This window comes from Vidua chalybeata, chromosome 2 (assembly GCF_026979565.1).
Source record: "Vidua chalybeata isolate OUT-0048 chromosome 2, bVidCha1 merged haplotype, whole genome shotgun sequence".
Classification (NCBI taxonomy): Eukaryota; Metazoa; Chordata; class Aves; order Passeriformes; family Viduidae; genus Vidua; species Vidua chalybeata.
The window spans coordinates 96,673,190-96,690,916 of NC_071531.1; the positions used below are offsets into that span (position 1 = coordinate 96,673,190).

General features: G+C 41.0%; 1 protein-coding gene across 1 annotated transcript in view; it reads right to left on the reverse strand.

The window, feature by feature from the left end:
* Nucleotides 1–2,538: 2,538 nt before the first annotated feature.
* LHFPL6 (LHFPL tetraspan subfamily member 6) overlaps nt 2,539–17,727 on the reverse strand; it is a 135,494-nt gene continuing 120,305 nt past the window's right edge. The window contains exons 3-4 of the mRNA XM_053936126.1: nt 15,881–15,979; nt 2,539–3,642 (exon numbers count right to left, since the gene is read on the reverse strand). Coding sequence (XP_053792101.1) covers nt 3,524–3,642; nt 15,881–15,979 — 218 coding nt within the window. The 3' untranslated portion in view covers nt 2,539–3,523. The remainder of the gene's footprint in view (nt 3,643–15,880; nt 15,980–17,727) is intronic.

Genomic DNA, 17,727 nt, shown 5'->3' on the forward strand with positions numbered 1-17,727 from the left:
GAGGTGTCAGGAGATGGGCATGAGCTCTTCTCGGTTATTCTCAGAGGGAAGATGAGAGACAGTCATCATTAATCAAAAAAGTGATCAATTACAAGGAAAAGTCATTCCCTCTTGGGACAGTCAGGCAGTGGCACAGGCTGCTCAGAAAGGATGTGCATCTCCATTCCAGAAGGTTTGCAAAATTGGGTGAGATAAACTCCTAAGCAACCTGCTGTAGTCTTATGACTGACCCTGCCTTGGGTAGGAGGTTGGATCACAGATCTTCTGAGGTTGTTTCCCACCTGAATTATTCTGTGATCCCAAAACAGCTTCTGATAATGAACAGTAGTCTGCAATTACAGGACTTTTTTCTACATATATATAGCTTCTGTATTAGTTGGGAGTGGCAGATGAAACTTGCAGCTTCCAGAGTGTTTTTGGAAGTGGACTAAGACCTCTGATATGTGCATTGACAGTGAGTTCCAGAACCCTGCGTGGTCTGGAACACAGGAAGTGTATAATCACCCAAAGAATGAAATTTTGCAATAAATTTTCAAATGTATTTGTTGGGGAAAAACTGCTTAAAGAGTTCTAAAATACAGCTTGATAAATTTATGAACAGTATTATGGAATACGATTGCCAGCAATGGCAGGGAAAGAATTCCATGACCTAGGACTGTGTGCAAGCTTACCTCTTTTGTTTAGACAAATCCAAAGCCAAGCTCCTCATCTTCAAGAATAAATAAATGGAAAATTAAACATGGTAAATATTGTAAATATTTCATTGGCGCTCCAGACTGTGAAATCAAAAACAATCTTTTGCCAGTTCAAAGTTATTAGAGTTTGTAGCTGTGAGGCTTGATAACCATGATAATAAATGGTATTTATATTCTAGTGCAAAATGGATATCAGAACCAAAATGCACAAATACGGACAAACCTAATTAGGCTGTGATTGCTTTATTCATATCACAGCAGCTGAAGGCTATATGATAGACAGCTTCAAAGCAGGTGCAGCATATGTCATTGGCTTGATTATTAAAAATTGACATTTTATTCAAGCCTAAATTTCAAAAAGGAGATTGTATACAAATTCAGTCATGCTATAATGGAATTGCATTGCAACAAAACCCTAATTTTCTTCATGAAGTAATTGCATAGTTCCAGTTTGTCATGATAAATCAAGCCTGAACCCAAGCATAGGAAGAATCTAAAAAAAGTCAAAATGCTCTTCATGATGCACAGTCCAGAATATACCCTTGTGAGATTCAGATGTGGAATAGTAACACACATATTTATAGCCAGGTCACAGAAACTTTCTATAGCCAACCACAGTTTCAGTGGAAGGAAAGGCATGTTGCCACAGTAACACACTGTACAAAGGTAGCCTTTTTTGATTGAGATACACCTGCCAAAGATCTGACTGCAGTCAGGGGAGCCACAGTCAAAGTTGTGTTTATATATCCTTCAGTTTTAATAAAGCAGCAATCCACCCTAACAGGCATATTTCATACTTACTGTGAGGATATATGGGGTGCTGCTGACCTCCTGCAGGAGGTTTGGATATGGTCCTGAGTGCTCATAAGAACAGGTGAGCCTTAAAACCTGCAATCTGGAGGGAAGAGCTCCTGCTTCTGCTAGTGCTACTGGAAGAGCATGCAGGGAGGCAAAAGCCCACAGCATGGTTGGTGTGCTTCTCAGCAGAAGTGCAGTCAGATGAGATGGGGCTATTATGGGCTAATCTGGGAACGTTAAGGTACAATTTTGTTTTCACTGCACAGCACCATAAAACAAATAAATAGTGCTTAGACTATAATAAAACTCAATAAAATTCCATTGAGTGATATCAGGATTGATCACTGTAAGCTGACATTGCTATTTCCACATTCCTCCAAAAATCTGCCCAGTGCAATGTACAAAGCACTGGCATGATGCCAGATTTGTTCAGCTCTAAGGTTATTAACCACCAGAATTGCAACTGAAATGTAGATGGCAACCTAAATATACACAACAGAAATACAATACTGGGAAAACAGGATCAGAAAAACAAATTTGAAAGGGAATAACATTATTTTAGCTATGATTAAATAAATTGGTTATGAACTTCGAAATTAAGTTCACATTGATTTAAATAAAGAAAATAAAAGATTGATTTTTTAAGTTTTTTATGTACAGTGCCAGTGTCCTGTGCAGAGAATGCTGCCTGGTAGGTATTTGATCAGAGTTACTGGTATTAAGGAAGTAAAGGCTAATTTCAGCTGGCTAAACTAGGATGTACAGTTTTGTGTGAAATTCTGAGTCCTCAGCAGACAGGACAAAATGGGGAAGGTCTTGCTGAAATCCTTCAGGATACCTGACAGCAACAGGAAAAAAAAGTGGAATATGCCAGAATGTCCCCAGTGGCAGTAGATGTCTATCCTCAAGCAGTGTAACAGAACTCTAAATGTGTCTGTGTTTTACGACAGCATGGTTGTAAAAGTTCTGAGTATTTCTGAGAATTTTTCCAGTGAAGATTTGGGAAGAAACTGTTTCATCTACTGGCACAACCATGCATTGCAAGTATTGATCAAGGAAAAATTTATTTACAGAGATTTTTCAAATACAAACATAAAATAGCACATATTATATATATATTTTACAAAAATGAATATTGAAATAATAAACATGGTACAGCACAATACAACATCAATGAGCTAAACATAACAGCAACAGAAATCTATGTCTGGAAAAGTTTGCTGTTAGTTGTACATAACCAACAGAGCTCTACAGTACCGTGAGTGGAATTTCCAATGGACGGGGAAACGCCCATTTACTGCATTTCATAAAAAGTACTATAGTAAGGGTACATATGCCAAGTAATTATGTTGCATTTTGTAATAATGCTGAAAACACAGAGTCTTAATAAAAGTCATATAGGGCTGAATAAGCAGTGGATAAATGTTTGGGGAAGAAAAATGTGTAGAGATTATACAAAATACTGATAAAGTGGCTTATTGGTCCTTTTATTAAGTTTAATGTATAGATTAAAAAGTGTTGCAACACCAAGTCTTAAACCACCAGAAAGAAGTAAAAAAAAAAAAAAAAAAAAAAAAAAAAAAAAAAAGAGAAAAAATTAAAAGGAAAAGAAAGGAGAATCGCACAAAAAAAAAGTTTCCCCTCTACTTATTTTGTGCCACGGTCAACATCTGTGCGTGCGTGTGTGCTTTCAGGAGCGCCGCACTGAGGTGCTGCCAGGCGCTACCCCAGCATGTGGGCGCTGCCACCCCTCACCAGCCTGTCCAGTAATTGGTGCATGCAGAATTTCACCGTTTGCCAAAGCCGAGTTTTCCTTGCTTATATTTTTGTGGAGCAGATCCTGAGCAGGCTTGGGTGAGAGAGCCAGTCCCTGCCCAGCCCGGCCGGGTGGCTTTGCGCCACCTTTCACCTCCCTGCCACCCTGGGGCTGCCCGCCGTCCTGCTCCCGAGAGAAAGCACTTGAAAATTCCTTGTCCTTTGTTGTCCAGCAGACCTGGGCGAGCCTGGCAGGGCCCTTGCCCGGGGCTGGCTCAGTAGGGGTATTGCTTCTGCTTCTTGCCCGAGAAGCAGGCAAGCCAGGTGCACACCAGCATGGCGGCCGCCGCGCCCCCGCCCGTGCAGTAGTAGGCCCAGCCGATGTGGCAGGTCCCTGCAAGGCAAACAGAAGGACACGGTCAGCGTTAGAAGTGGGGGGAAGCGCCACTGCCACCACCTTCCCCTTCTGCCTGCCCAGGAAAACACTTTTCTGAGATTTCAGCCCACCTCAGACAGGCAATGCGGGGTGCAATTCAGGCTTTGCCACTGCAGCAGAGGAGTTTGAAGCTGGATGCGACTGAGAACTGCTGGGTAACCATGACCCAGGGCATGGGGGACCTGCTCACATCCCCTCACACAGGCATCGACCCTGAGCATCCACAAAGGAGCGCAGCATCAGGGGATCACCTGTATGGGAACTGCTGTGGGAATGGAAGCACAAAGCCCAGAAATAAAATATTAGACAAATTTCCCTACCCCCGCCCAATGTCACAACCCATTGCTGAAAAATTCACTCATCTTCTGTCTAATGAGTGTCACAATATGGCTTTCAATCCATTTAAAGGCCTCAGCATTTTTATATAGTCAAACTAATCAACAGTAAATAGTGCTGGGGAATCCCATAGTGGAACATAAAGCAATTACTTCCCTTTCAGGCACTGTGCCTGCAGTAGGGGAGGAGATCAGGAAAACAGCAGCTGCAGCAGGGAGGAAGCCTCTTTAGAGATCTCCAAAAGCAAGGAGATGTGGCTGCTGCTACTCGTCAGGATTTCAACCCATCTCAAAATCAATTTTCACTTCGGCTGCATCATCTTTGTCTTTTTTGAGTGCTTGGGACTTGTTACCACTGAGGTTCTTTCTGTGTTGTTGAAACCTTGGGTGATACCACCCTGCTTTGAGCAGTGAGTGCTCTCAGTAAGACACAAGCAGCAATGCAACACTTCTTTCCCAGCCTTCCCAAAAGCAGCAGAAACCATTCTTCCCTTCAGAGAACAGAAGGTATCAACAGAGTTTCCATCTAGAAATAGGTATCATGCTGGTATTCTGTCCCAATGGCATCCCTGAGGGCCAGGCTTGAGGTTCAGGGAATTATCAACTCAGCTAATCCTGCCTCAGGCACAAGAAACACAAAATGTCTGTTCATTTTAACATGTCCAAGGCATTTGCATACCTCAAGGCAGACAGCACCGCCACTGCAGGATACTGTCTGGCAGGCTTTGTAAGGAGACATTAGCGGGAGGCAACACTTATGCTCCCGGTCACTTTGAAGATCTCAGGCTGACACCACAGCAGGAAGCATAATACTTATTTCATTTCTTTTTCTTCATAACCCTCACAATTTTTTATTTTAAAAATGTCCAGTGAAACAAAGATCCTGATGTGACCAAGAGGACCTGAGGACTTGTGGCCTTGGATTGAGCTCACTAGCCTCTCTCCTTAATGTGCTGGAGCAGACAGAGAGATTTACTTGGTTTTGTCATCTAGCTGTGCTCTGTAGATAACACCATTCCTGCCTTCCTTACAGAAGACCACACAGAGAGTCTGACTTCCTGAAGAAAAGGCCATCAGAAACCCTGGAGAGCTGTCAAGTGCCTGGCAATGTCCCTGATGCTGACGCTTACCCAATCACGCGCAGTCCATGGAGAGACCTGTCTCTGGGCCACCTATTGCTTCGCCTGTGTACACACCCTGTCCTTAGCTTCTGCTGGGAATTTCAAAACCAGACTTAAGCCTACACCATATGTTTAAACTCACTGAATCTCTTTGAAAATGATCACATTTATACCAGGGTAGGGTGTGTTACAGCATTTCTTGTGATGAGATGGACTCCATCTGATAGGTCTTTTTAAAAATTGCGAAATATTCCAAAAACTACTAGAGAATTGTAGTTGCAGCTTGAAAAAGTAAATTTTTCTCATCATGATGTTTCCAAGTAGAGAAAATGTCAAAATACAGTAGCATTAAAAAGAGCCTAAAGGTTCACCTGGTGGCACTGCCCAAACCTGTAACCTAAGCAGGACAAAATTAAGTAAATTTGACCTTTTTATATGGTGTGATTTCAACTTTTGTACCTTGGCAGTGGGAGAGAGTATGTGTGATACATATTAAGAAGAAAGAACTGTTAAATCAGTGTCAGAGATGTGTTCAACAGATACAACACACACATTCACTCTTGGCTGAAGAGAATAACATTTATTTCTCTAGACCATGCTCTATTCCCCAAGGAAAGGACCCAAAGGACCACTGCCCTACTTAATGCTTTGAGGCACAGCAGGCAGGCACTCTTGATCTAACAAATGCAATGTAGTTCACAAGTGTGAGTTGGGTCAAGATGAACAAATGAAAGAATGGGAGAGCAGGAGAATGGATGAAAGAGCTGTGAGCTTGACCTTAGAGCAATAATAACACAGCAATAAACCTGGCCATTATTTCCAGCCCATGTCAAGAGCAATGGGAGGCCTTGGAAAGAACAGCTTGGTCTGTACTCTGATGATGCTGAGCAGAACAGAATTTCAAGCTGTTGTGCTGAAAAAGAGCCTGCAACAGGGCAGATGCCTGAGGGTATAGGACTTAGCTACACGTTTCATTGCAAGTATAGTTAAGAATAGATACAAGACCAGAGATAATCCATCTCAAACGTACTCATTGCAATGAATGCCTACATTGCGTAGCCACGTGTCAAAATGAAACAATGACAGGCATTTTATAACCCTGTATTGTACAAGGAGGAAAACATTTTGGAGCTATTGTTTCTGCTCTAGTGTTCCAATTTTACCACATGTATGGCCTATTTTAGTCTCCTGCATCCTAAAGAAAGATTGTTGGGTGTCAATAATTAGGTAATTTAGCTGCAGTTTAAATTGTAAAATTATTTCTGCTTCACATTGATATAAAACACTCATTTTAAAAGGAACAGAAAGCTTTATAAAAAGCAGAGTTGAGAAGCTATTACTGCACTAACACCAGCAGGACTAGTCATGTTTCAGTGGTAAGCAAATGTTGAAGAGATTTGCAGAACTGGGGCTTAAATTCAACCATCAGATAGAGCAGTTTGCATTCATGGAGCCTGTCATATAAAAGATTAGAAATCCAGTACTGCAGTTTCTCTTTTTTTTTTTTTTTTTTTTTAAATGTCAAAGTTCTGAAATGAGAAGCAACAGTACCTAAATACTTGATAGAATTAAACCAATTGTTGAAACCATGTCAATTTTCACGCACACAAAAAGGCACAAAAGCTCTGTTGTTTCCCTGAAAGAGGCATTGGAATACACACACATATATACATAGGTAGAGGAGTCCCCATCCATTGAGGGTGTGGAGGTGCGAGCAAGAATGTGCACATGCTCTTGCTCCTAAGATGGGCTAGATCTGAGTTTGTGCCAAAGTAAATTCCCAGCAGCTGAAGTGCTCTTCTAGCAGATAGAGATGACAAGCATCACAGCAGCTTGCTTCTCTGCCCAGAACTGGTGTCACTTTTAACAAATCAGTCTTCACCTGACAGGTCAGTATTGAGGGAGAAGCTGTGGCTTCAGCACTTCAGCACTTTGTTAATTCTAGATTTTTTTTTTTTAATTTTTTTTTTTAAGAGAGCATAAATAAATGGAGCTCTTGGGTGTTCAGTGAAGCAGGACTGTCCAAGCTGGCTCAGATAAGTTTGTAACCAGACATTAAGAACCTTTGTTTTACTGGGATTGGCAGCAAGAGAGTGTCAGTATGAACACTGAAATAACAGAATCATGGAACTTGCAGCTTTAGGCATAGATGGCCATTTTCCAAGCAAATAAACGAATGAAAGACTGGAAACGTTCCACTCTTTCTTAAGAGAATTGAGAAAAATCATGGTCCCTGAGGACAGAGGACAAAAATTATGGAGAGCAGGGACACTATCAAAAGGAGATTTACAGAAAAGAGTCCCATGGAACATAAGACAGTATTTACTAAACCAAAAGAAATCAGTAAATGTGGAAAGATAGTTTTGCAGTGATAAATGGGCTTACTAAAAAGCACTTCCATGTCTTTTCCTGATTTCTAATGTGATCCTCAAGGCCAGGATATGCATACCCTTGCTTCCCTCCTCCTCTTGAATATATAGGCAAACAAAGATTAAGACAAATTAGCGAATGAGTAGAATGAGAAAATATGTAGATACTTGATCTACCATGGAGCTGTGCCAGGATCCAGTTGCCAAAACATAATTTTACCAGGATTTCTATTCATGATGTCTTATAAATAGTTATCACATATAGTTATCGAGGTCTTGGAAATAACATATGGTTTAATCTAAAATAACCAATAATTGCCACTTATGAAAAAATATCCTGAATATGAAAGTGTCTTGGATGCAAACCTGTTAATTGCAAGACTTAGTATCTTAAATATTTATACCTTTTTTGCTGTTAATTTTAAGACTTTCCTGGACTCGCAGTCTGAAGTATTTGGCAAACTCTAATCAATTAACCTTAAGTACAGCATATTTTCCAAGTTGAAGGAGAAAAGGTTTCAGAATTAGCCAGACTGTAGAGAACAAATTATATACCTTCAAAAATAAAACGTACAATTCCTACTTCCAAGAAGTTGTGCAGGAATTCTAATTAACAGATTCACATGAGAGTACAGTACTATAGAGAATGTGAATTCACATACTCAATCAGGCTGTTGGAAAAGTAGTCAGAAAAAAAAAAAGTGTGATGCTAAGGGATATACTGGGATTTGGAACTATGAAAGACATAAATGAATATAAAAGATAATCAGCTAATTAATAAGAAGTTAAACCTATTTTGAAACAAAGCCAAGATAAATTAAATAGCTGAAGATCTTTTTCTTGACACAGTAACAATGAAAAACTGTCATGTGAAATCAGCTGCAAAAGCAGGAAAAGAAGTTGAAACTTGGAATGCGTCCAGAAAGAATTAAAGTAGTTACGTGAAACAAAGAAAGAACACTATATAAGGTAAAACTGCAGCCCAGCAAACAGCCTGATACAAAATAATGAATTCAGTGGAACTGCTTATTTTTTCTGTGGCAGATACAACCTTCTCAATGGATTTATCTTTTTAAAAAGATATGATTTTTTAATGCATGTATATTTTTTCAAGCTATTTTGGTTAATTAGAATTGGTCTGTAACTAAATGCATAAAATTTCATAAAGTTCTGAAGGGTAAAAAAGTGAGGAAAAAATGCCAAATTGAAATTCTTTAGTCTTGCTGTATGTGGACATTCATATATATGATCAAATCCTCCTTTCTTTAGAGGATCATATAATTTTGTTTAATCAAACCTCAAATTTGCTGTAGGTGTGCATTTATCATGGAGCAATGAAGGAGAAACTGATACCCAGTGTCAATTACAATGCTCAAATAGCTTATGTGCTGCTCATGAGGAGCTCTTTCAGCCTTCTGCAAGAAGTCAGCAGAAAGCTCAACTACTCCAGAAGTGAAATCAATTTCCCCTCTCTTTGAGCATACACAGAGCTGAGATTCACACTGGACTAGTAACCCAGACTCCCTTCAGACACAATGAAGAAGAAAAGTCATTTGTATTGTGTTCTATCTCCTCTTAAACATGTAAAGTACAGCAGATGAACCCAGCTCTGGTAGCTCCTATTTTTCTCCTTTTTAACTGGGAAGAGATTCCAAACAATCAGTTAGTTACACTTTTTGAATAATAAAGAGTACCAAATAGTTGCTCCAGGTGTTCTGAGTCCCTTTCTGGATGCTGCTGCTTATGTCTAGTGATTGCAGAAGATTCTTGCATGACCATGTCTAATTCTGGCAACAAACATATGTGCCTTATCATAGAATGATAAAATGGACAGGGCTGGAAGGGACCTTAAAGATCATCTAGTTCCACTCCCTTTGTTGTGGGCAGGGACACCTTGCACTAGACCAGGTTGCCCAGATCTTCCAACCTGACCTTGAACATTGCAAGGGATGGGGCATCCACAGCTTCTCTGGGCAACCTGTTCCTGTGGCTCACCACCCTCACAGTAAAGAATGTATTCCTAGTACCTAAACCTGCTCTTTCAGTTTGAAGCAATTCCCCCTTGACCTGTCACTACATGCTCCTGTAAATAGTCTCTCCTTATGTTAGAATATATGTGGACCTTGATATAGTCACCAAAAGCTTACAAAGATTTAAGAATGAAGCTGTTTGGGTAGCACGGAAGAGGAAATGTTTCTTGATGGAATACTTCCTTTACTAGCACGTAATTTACTCAGTCATTTATCTAAGAATACAGTACCTGCACTCAAGTATGCTTGTATAGGTTGTGCTCAGCCCCAGTCAAAAAATGAATGTGTGAAATCTCCATGCTGTTTGCAGAGGATCTACAAACAAGAAAAATGCCTTTTTCAGATAGCTTGCTTATAGAAAAACACCTTTGAATGTTTTGCCTTTAATAGGATTCTAACAAATTGTCCTCCCTTCTAAATCCTTTTCTTGATTCTTTGGCACTCAATGTCAACACTCAGCCAGATGCTGAAATGATGCTACCTAAGACAAATTAAATAGTTGACAAAGCCTTTTTTACATCCACACTGCTTTCTGCTTTCTTTTTATCCTGTTTTAGTAACTTCACTGTTTGCTTGGAAAGGGTTTAAAGATCATTTACTCTAACATTTCCACAGCAAAAGTAATTATGAAGTCAACGGTTTTCTTTAAGATATTTCAAGCCCTCTAAAAGTGGCAAAGGGGAACCTTAATAATAATGATTTTTTGAAACAAATATCCATTACTAGAGAAGCTCCCGAGAGCTTTTGAGGCCAATCCAGCTGCTTGTTTAGTTCAGCATGGGAGTCAGGCTTTTAAGCTTTTCTCTAGACAGTGACTTTGGCCAGGTGTGCCCTTTCACAGCAGTCCACAGACAGATGGGCTGCCACAGATGGCAAGCAAACATGTGTGTTTGGAGCTATCTGTTTTGGTTGCTGCTGCAGCTGGATCCCCAGGTCAAGGATTTCTCTGACCGTGAAGGAAGACATAGAGCTACTGTATTTTGTCAAAGAAAGAAAAAATATCTGCCAAGTAGTTCAAAAAAAGTTCTCTTAAAAAATGGAGTTTATCTTAAATTTTGTGTCTTCACTCTTCCTGGCTAATAAGTACCTACTATCACTTCATACATCTGGTGGTTGAGAAATGGCTGGTGGCTCGTGATGACATGAATCATCTATGTTTCAATAAGTGAATCTTACTCTAGATAAACATTTTGCTGTTTGGGCTCTTAGGTATTGGTCTCATAGTGCTGTTTCATGAGATGCCAGCTGGGGCTCAATTTTATGAGTTAAATGGAGCATGCTCTGACCTCTCTGAGACCTTCTGTGGAACTTGGCTGCCTCTGCACCCATCATATCAGAAATCAGCATGTAAAATGGAGCTGTTTTCACATGCACATCCAGGGAAATCAATGGACAAAAATGAAGTCTCACATTGATTTTAGACTTTTAAAACCAATACAAATGTGTTCACACATGTACACTCATGTTGCCCCTTTAAAACAGGCATGCAAGTTCAGATTTCTTTACACAGCTTAAATATGCAGAATGTGGAAGCTTTTGCAAATGTATAGTGCAGTCTTCACTTTTGTGCATACTCTCACCTTAATGCAGAGTACCTTACTTTAATGAACTCCCTGATAAAAGACTCCTTTTCCATCTGTTTTTCTTGTATATTACATTTAGAAATGAAAACAAAATGGTATTAGTGTCTCTAGCTCAGCAAAATTGAATATATGCTATATGATACGTCGTAATGACGGTTATTTTTGGGAAATTGCCTGCTAATTCCTTTTGCAGACCCAGGGATTTCGTAGATCTGACTCACTTTTACACCCTTCAGTGAGCAGCTCCATCCTGCTGTGCCATGTCACTGCTGCCCTGAATGGGCCCACAGGCAAGTCTAGGGTGTGAATAATGCAACATAACAGTAACAGTTTGCATGGCGACAAGAGATTAGGATGATTTTGATCCATCCTTAGTGAAAGGCAGCCCCTTTGAGCACTGCTCATTTCCTACTCCAGTCTCCACCTCAGGCACTATTAGCCCTGTTGCCAAATTAGAGTACAGACTTTGACTTGGTCAATAAGGAAGCAACTGTGCTGGTTTAAAACATAAACATCTCTTTTTTCTTGCCCTCATTTATTTGAATTGTCCTATTTCTAGGAGTTAACACCCTAAAACAGTGATAGAAGATTTTTCCTGTTCACTGTCTAGTGTTTCAGTGAGAACTCTGCTCCATGTGTGACCTGTGATCCAGATGGGATGCTGCAATAAGGAGCTGGGCTCCAAGACCTTCACAGAGATCATGCTGACTGCTGGGAAGCTGGGAATGACAAGCAGAGCAACACAGCACAGACCTATCATGGCTTTAACCTCTCAACAAGATCTGCAAGAGGTCATTTGTCAAAGGCCTAATCTATCAGTGGGCTTCTTTTCATGATGGCAAAACCACACTTCTAGAGAAGAGCAGGGAGCAAGCCCCTACAAGTACACCAGCCTCCTTATGGAGGTCTTTATGGTGTCTATTTATGGAGGTTATTCCCCATCCCATTTTCCAAAACAGCTCGACTATTGAATGTAATTTAATCAACAAATTGAGTTGTCCTTGGCAGGGTATCTTCATTTGAAGAATAACTCCTCTTTGTCAGAGATGGATCTACACAACCACTTTTATTTGATTGAAAAAAATTAGCCCAATTAAATACATAAATGTTTAAGTGAATCCTTTGGACATAGTTCACTTAATAAAAAGCAAATAAATATCCATTTTTAAAGAGAACAGAAAACTGCTGGGTATTTCACACTGTCAGCTCAGGTTTTCTAGAAAACAATACTCAAATCCACTTAAATTAAAGGCATAATTATTTTTCCTGCAGCCTTTTTAAATACTACTTTGGAATCTACACAGAAATGTGTGTGTTTGGCAGGGGTGGAAGGAGGGGTCCCCTCTTCACAATATGGGCCATCTCAGCACTATTTGGATTGACTATTAGTCTAATGCCTTTTCAGAACACGTGAAGACATGGCATTTCTTATCCAGCACACCCACTAAAGATTAGGCTTTTTTCCCTGGGTTCTTAGCATTGCTATTTATTTATTCTCTCTAGTTATGAGCATGTTATAGGAGCAGGGGTTTGTTATGTTTTCGTTAAGCAAAAATTTTCATTTCATTATTAATTCTAGTATATTTCTGGTTGACATTACATATCACAGTGCACAATTCAGCTGCTTCTCAAGAAAGTTCTTGCAGTCCCTCTTCTGTACCTGCTTCTTGTTCTTCTTCATCCTCCTCTAATATATAGCTCCTGGCTTTTATTTTCTACCTTCAACCTCAAGCATTTTTCTCCCTTACTTTTTCTAGGTCCAGAACAAGCATCAGTGCTGAACCCTCACCTTTGCTGGCTCTGTGGTCAAACCTGTTGAGCTTTGACCCTCTCCAATCTGCACACACATGTTCCCTGTAGGCCAGGCTGCAGCACTTGCTCTGCCATCCTGGAAGAGGAGGCTGAATGCTGTCTGCTGATCAGCATTCCTGTGAACACATCTCCTTTGAGAGCAACCACAAGCTGAATCATCCTCTCTGTGTCATCCTCACTGGCACCCACAGCAGCAGGGGGTGCAGGACTCCCACCATCACCTTTCTCCCATTAGCAAACCAGTGCAGGGCTCACAGAAGCTCAGATTTTCTGAGAGTGGATTTTGAATGCAGCGTGGTTCTTCAGACAACCCATTTCACAGACTCAGGAACAGAAAGCATATCATTGCAGCTTAATCAAATTAAATATTCAAATGAAAGCAATAATTACTTAAATTTGTCTTGAGACTTAGTAACATTAAGTCTTTGAAACATCATTTTTGGCCTGTAGGCTATAATGAGTATGCCAGTCTCTAATAATTCAGAAGAGACCTAGAGGGTTGGGGTTATCACCAACCAAGAGGTATTTATGAAAGACTAGCAGCATGGTTGTTAAATGTCCCTCGGACAGTACCTCTTCTTTACAGATGGTTTGGATAACACACCACCAAACAGACACTGACATTAAGTAAAAAAAAAACATAGCTGAGCATTTAAGTTCACTGCCAATGTACGTGGAAAGGAGACGTTTAGTGGCAAGGCTGCCTAGCAGAAATCACTGCGCTAATTTCAGCTTTCATTATGATCTGTTAATTAATGTGTTGACATACAATTGCAGCAGATCATTGAGACCAGCACTGCTGTCAAGTCTAAGCATGTGTCACACACATGGGCTGTGTGCTCCAGCTCCAGAAAACGCAGTCAGAGCCTTCACAGTTAATGCAAGACCTCTCATGGTCCTTATGCATACCTGGAAGGAAAGCTGCCAGATTACATTTTTCACATTGGTTTCTTCACTGACTTTTAAGGCAGAGTGACTCAATTTATGCAAATATCTGACTCATGAGTCAAGACTGAGACAGTGAAGGTGGTCATGGAGACTCTGCTCTGACTGTGGACTTGACAGTGTTTAAGGATAAGTTTGTAACTGCCCAAGTGCTTTGAAGAGCTCACACTGACACAACACTCACCTTCTGTGACTCTGCAGAGAAATAACCTGGAAGGTAATATTCTGCACCTGGGAACAAACATGGGACACAAGCTGGAGCCCCAGAAGCAGAGCTGCTCACATGCTTGGCATGGGAGAGCAGGAACCAGCATGCACCAGCGTGGTGCTAGCTGGCTTTTCAAAGGGTGCACTGCTCAATGGGCTGGCCAGGAATTACTTCAGGCTTCCACACAGGATTGGCCATGGGCAGCGATGAACCTGAATCTTCCCTGCAACAGTAATCACAGAGTTTTGCCTAGTCTCTCTACTACATCCATTGATACATCTTTTCATGGAGCTGGGAATCTAAGTTCTGGAACATTTTTTTTTCTGCTAGTTAACTACACATTTCTGTTCTTATTGTTCTCTCTCCTCTGTGTTTAAATCTTTCTATTATGAGGTGAATAAAAAATTTGCAGGAACTTTTTATACTTTGCTGAAGAGCAAGTTCAATATCAACAGCACAGAAGGATATTAGAGTTCAGGATAACAAGGTAAAGCTTCTAGAGTACATTACACATCCCCTGAGCAACACCATAGGTCGTTGCTGATATGACATCAGTGGCACTGTAGTGATGGGTGCTAATACTGGTTATGAGAATTCCTGGTCCCGTGCCAGATCAAATGTACTCAAAACACCACAGGAATTCTGTTGGGGCAGCGGCCTGGAGCATCTCCCCCCAAAGCAGTAATTTTTAATCTTTCAACCTCAATTCTTTTGCACATCTTGACAAGAAATACCTCTGAGATGGAAACAAATCTCCCTACTCCAGAAACATCAGTGTAAAATCAAGAGACGATGCAGCAGGTTAGTCTTTAACCCTAGGAGACCATTTTTGTCTACTATTCCTTGCATTAGGATTCCTTGCACAGGCCCTGCACAAGTCCTGCAGGCACACCTATAGAAAGAATTTCTATGCTTAACACTTGCTTAGCTTGCAAGAGCTGGAAATGGGCAGCTCTGTATGCTTAGGAGCAGAAGCTCTCAAGTCTGTGGGGGGTCAAGGTGCTCAGTCCCTCGTACTCCTTCAGGAGGATTGCAGATCCCCCTCTTCCTCAAGCAGCACAGGATCAGGGGGTACTTATGGACAAGGGTATCAGCAATTGCATTGATGCTTCCAGCTAAACAAGGATCAGACATGCATTCAAACATCAGATCCTGATCATCCACATTGCTTAATCCTCAGGTCGCTGCTGTTCCCTTGTTTTCTAGAGCCCCTGCAGAGAAAGCACAGGTGTGAGCCCGGTGTGGCTGCATCCCTGGCTCTCATTCCAGGCACAGTGCAGTCAGCAGCAGTATGACAAGTAGCTTGTTTGGGAGAAAGCAAACAGAGGGTGCAAGTGTTATTTGCCAGCTTCCCAAGTATGTGAGTAACATGCAAATACACTCTAGGCTTGTGTTAGAAGGTCATAAACATCCCAGAATTCAAAGACAGCCAATTGCACTCATGGAGAATTACCTTGACCTATGCTGTGACGGGATGCCTCTGTCTACCCTGTCAAGACCTCCAGGAGTGTTAGCTCCCATATTGCAAGACCATTAAATCTGATCTATTTCTTAAAATATGCATACATACATATATATACATACATTTTCTTTTATAATGTTCTTCCGGAAAATATTTCCAGAGATCCATCTGAAATCCCCTGCCTTGACACCATTCCAGTATTATTCAATATGATTAGCCTACCACACACTGGTAGGTTGCTTCCCCAAGCCTATGCTAATATCCTAGTTTGATTTTATGGCCAACATATAGAAGAGTCTAATGTGGCTGAGATGCTCTGGTGATGACTCACCCAATTCAAACTGGTTGGAAATGTTACCACAGGTTTGTCTGACTTCTTCACTGTCCCAGCCAAGAGGATAGAGGGCACAACCAGAGCCAATCAACAAACCTATGGAGAGAAAAGGAAATAAAAGTTTATACAAGCAATTGCCATTAGTTTAAACACAGGCTGCCACTTGGGAATCAAAGTGTCAAACTGCAGTTTGGGAATCCTAGAGAAAAAGAAGTCTCTCCTTCTCCTAAAAACAGATGAAAACCATTTGGACTGCTGCTTTCTGCTGCAGTGTTTTAGAGGTGGGCTGTGGGCTGGAGCCAGTCTGAGTGGTTCAGTATCAGAAGCCATGCTCAGCTTCTGAAGCTGTTATCTGAGAACTTTTAGACCCCTCTTCTACTCTCCAGAATGGCTTAATATGCAGTTTGGAATACACAACATGTGGTTAAATAGAAGTGTGTTAATGCCAGCATTTACAAGCTGATTGCTTCTGATTAATTAAAACAACAATCAATCAGGGTCCATCCAGGTTCCATCAGGAAAACTGACAGTTGTGCTAATCTGTTGCCATTTTGCTTTGTTTCTCACTCTCTCAAAAGCAAGGTAATAATGGTTTCATACCACTTGATCAATGCATACCACAGGTACACACTCCACAAACTTTTCTTGATTCATTCAGCAGAAGCAACAGAGATCTTGAGTCATGTTATCAAACTTGGTTTAATATTCACAAGACGCTTTGCTTTCTCCAGCCCTCATGCTGCCCCAAACAGACATGTTTTGGAAAATTCTGTCCCTTCATAAGACATCACAGGGAATCAGCAATGCACCCATGCACCATGACTGTTTTGCAGAAGTGGCATTTTTATCATATTGCATTCTCAGCTGTCACTGCAGCAGCTGCCAAAAGGCCGATGTAGCTGGCAAAGCATTTTACACAGACAGCCTAGAGAGAACATTTCAATGTATATTACAACATTTAAATGTTGCCTCCTTTGCGTCAGATCTTATTTATGAGATTGGAAACAAATCACTGTGTAGATAATGGGCTAGGATCACCTGACACTTCACAGGCTGCAAAGCCAAGCAAGCCCTCCCAAGGTTTGCAGGGGTGCCTTTTACCTGCTAGGCAGAGTACAAGGTTTCTTTCAGCTGTCAGTTTCTGCCTTTGGGCATACCTCTTGACCTCACATAATCTTGCCCCTCTTCTCTTGATGATAAGGAGCAGTGCTCCATGGCAAAGCACTTCTGCTGCCGTGCTCCCAGGGCAAAAAAAGCCCTGGATGTTGTGACAAAGTCACTGTGGACATCACACCAGTCTAACAGGAGTCCTGAGAGGGATGATGGCTTAGGGCCTGGAACTTGCCATACCTTTCCACTGTCTCTATTCTCAAGATATCTAAGCTTCACATATTGCTGTAAGATATTTCCTGTAAGATACAGAAATCATTTTATTATGTTCTTGTTTTGCTCAAAGACACACCTGAACAAGGCACTGAAGTCCAGAAGTGCTATTTCATCTGTCTTCAAAAGGTGTTTAATGCTCTTAGCATCTTGGCTGTTACCTACTGTCTGCTACTCCTCCAAACACACCTGCCCCTGTTTAAGCCCAATATTAGCTTCCTGGATCTTCCTCTATTAAGTTCAAATTTCTTCTTGCTGCTCAAGCCTACTTCTTCCTTCCCTTGTTGAGCAGTCATTGCCTGCTGCTGTCTCCACATCTACATCACATAATGAAAAAGAAATCCCTGAGGCAGCCCTCTCTCAGATGAAGCATTTGTCCAACAGCTGTGACAGGAGAAAAGCAATTAAGGTCATGTGAATGCTAGGTATTTTCAGAACTTTGCCTGATCTGGGTATGGTTG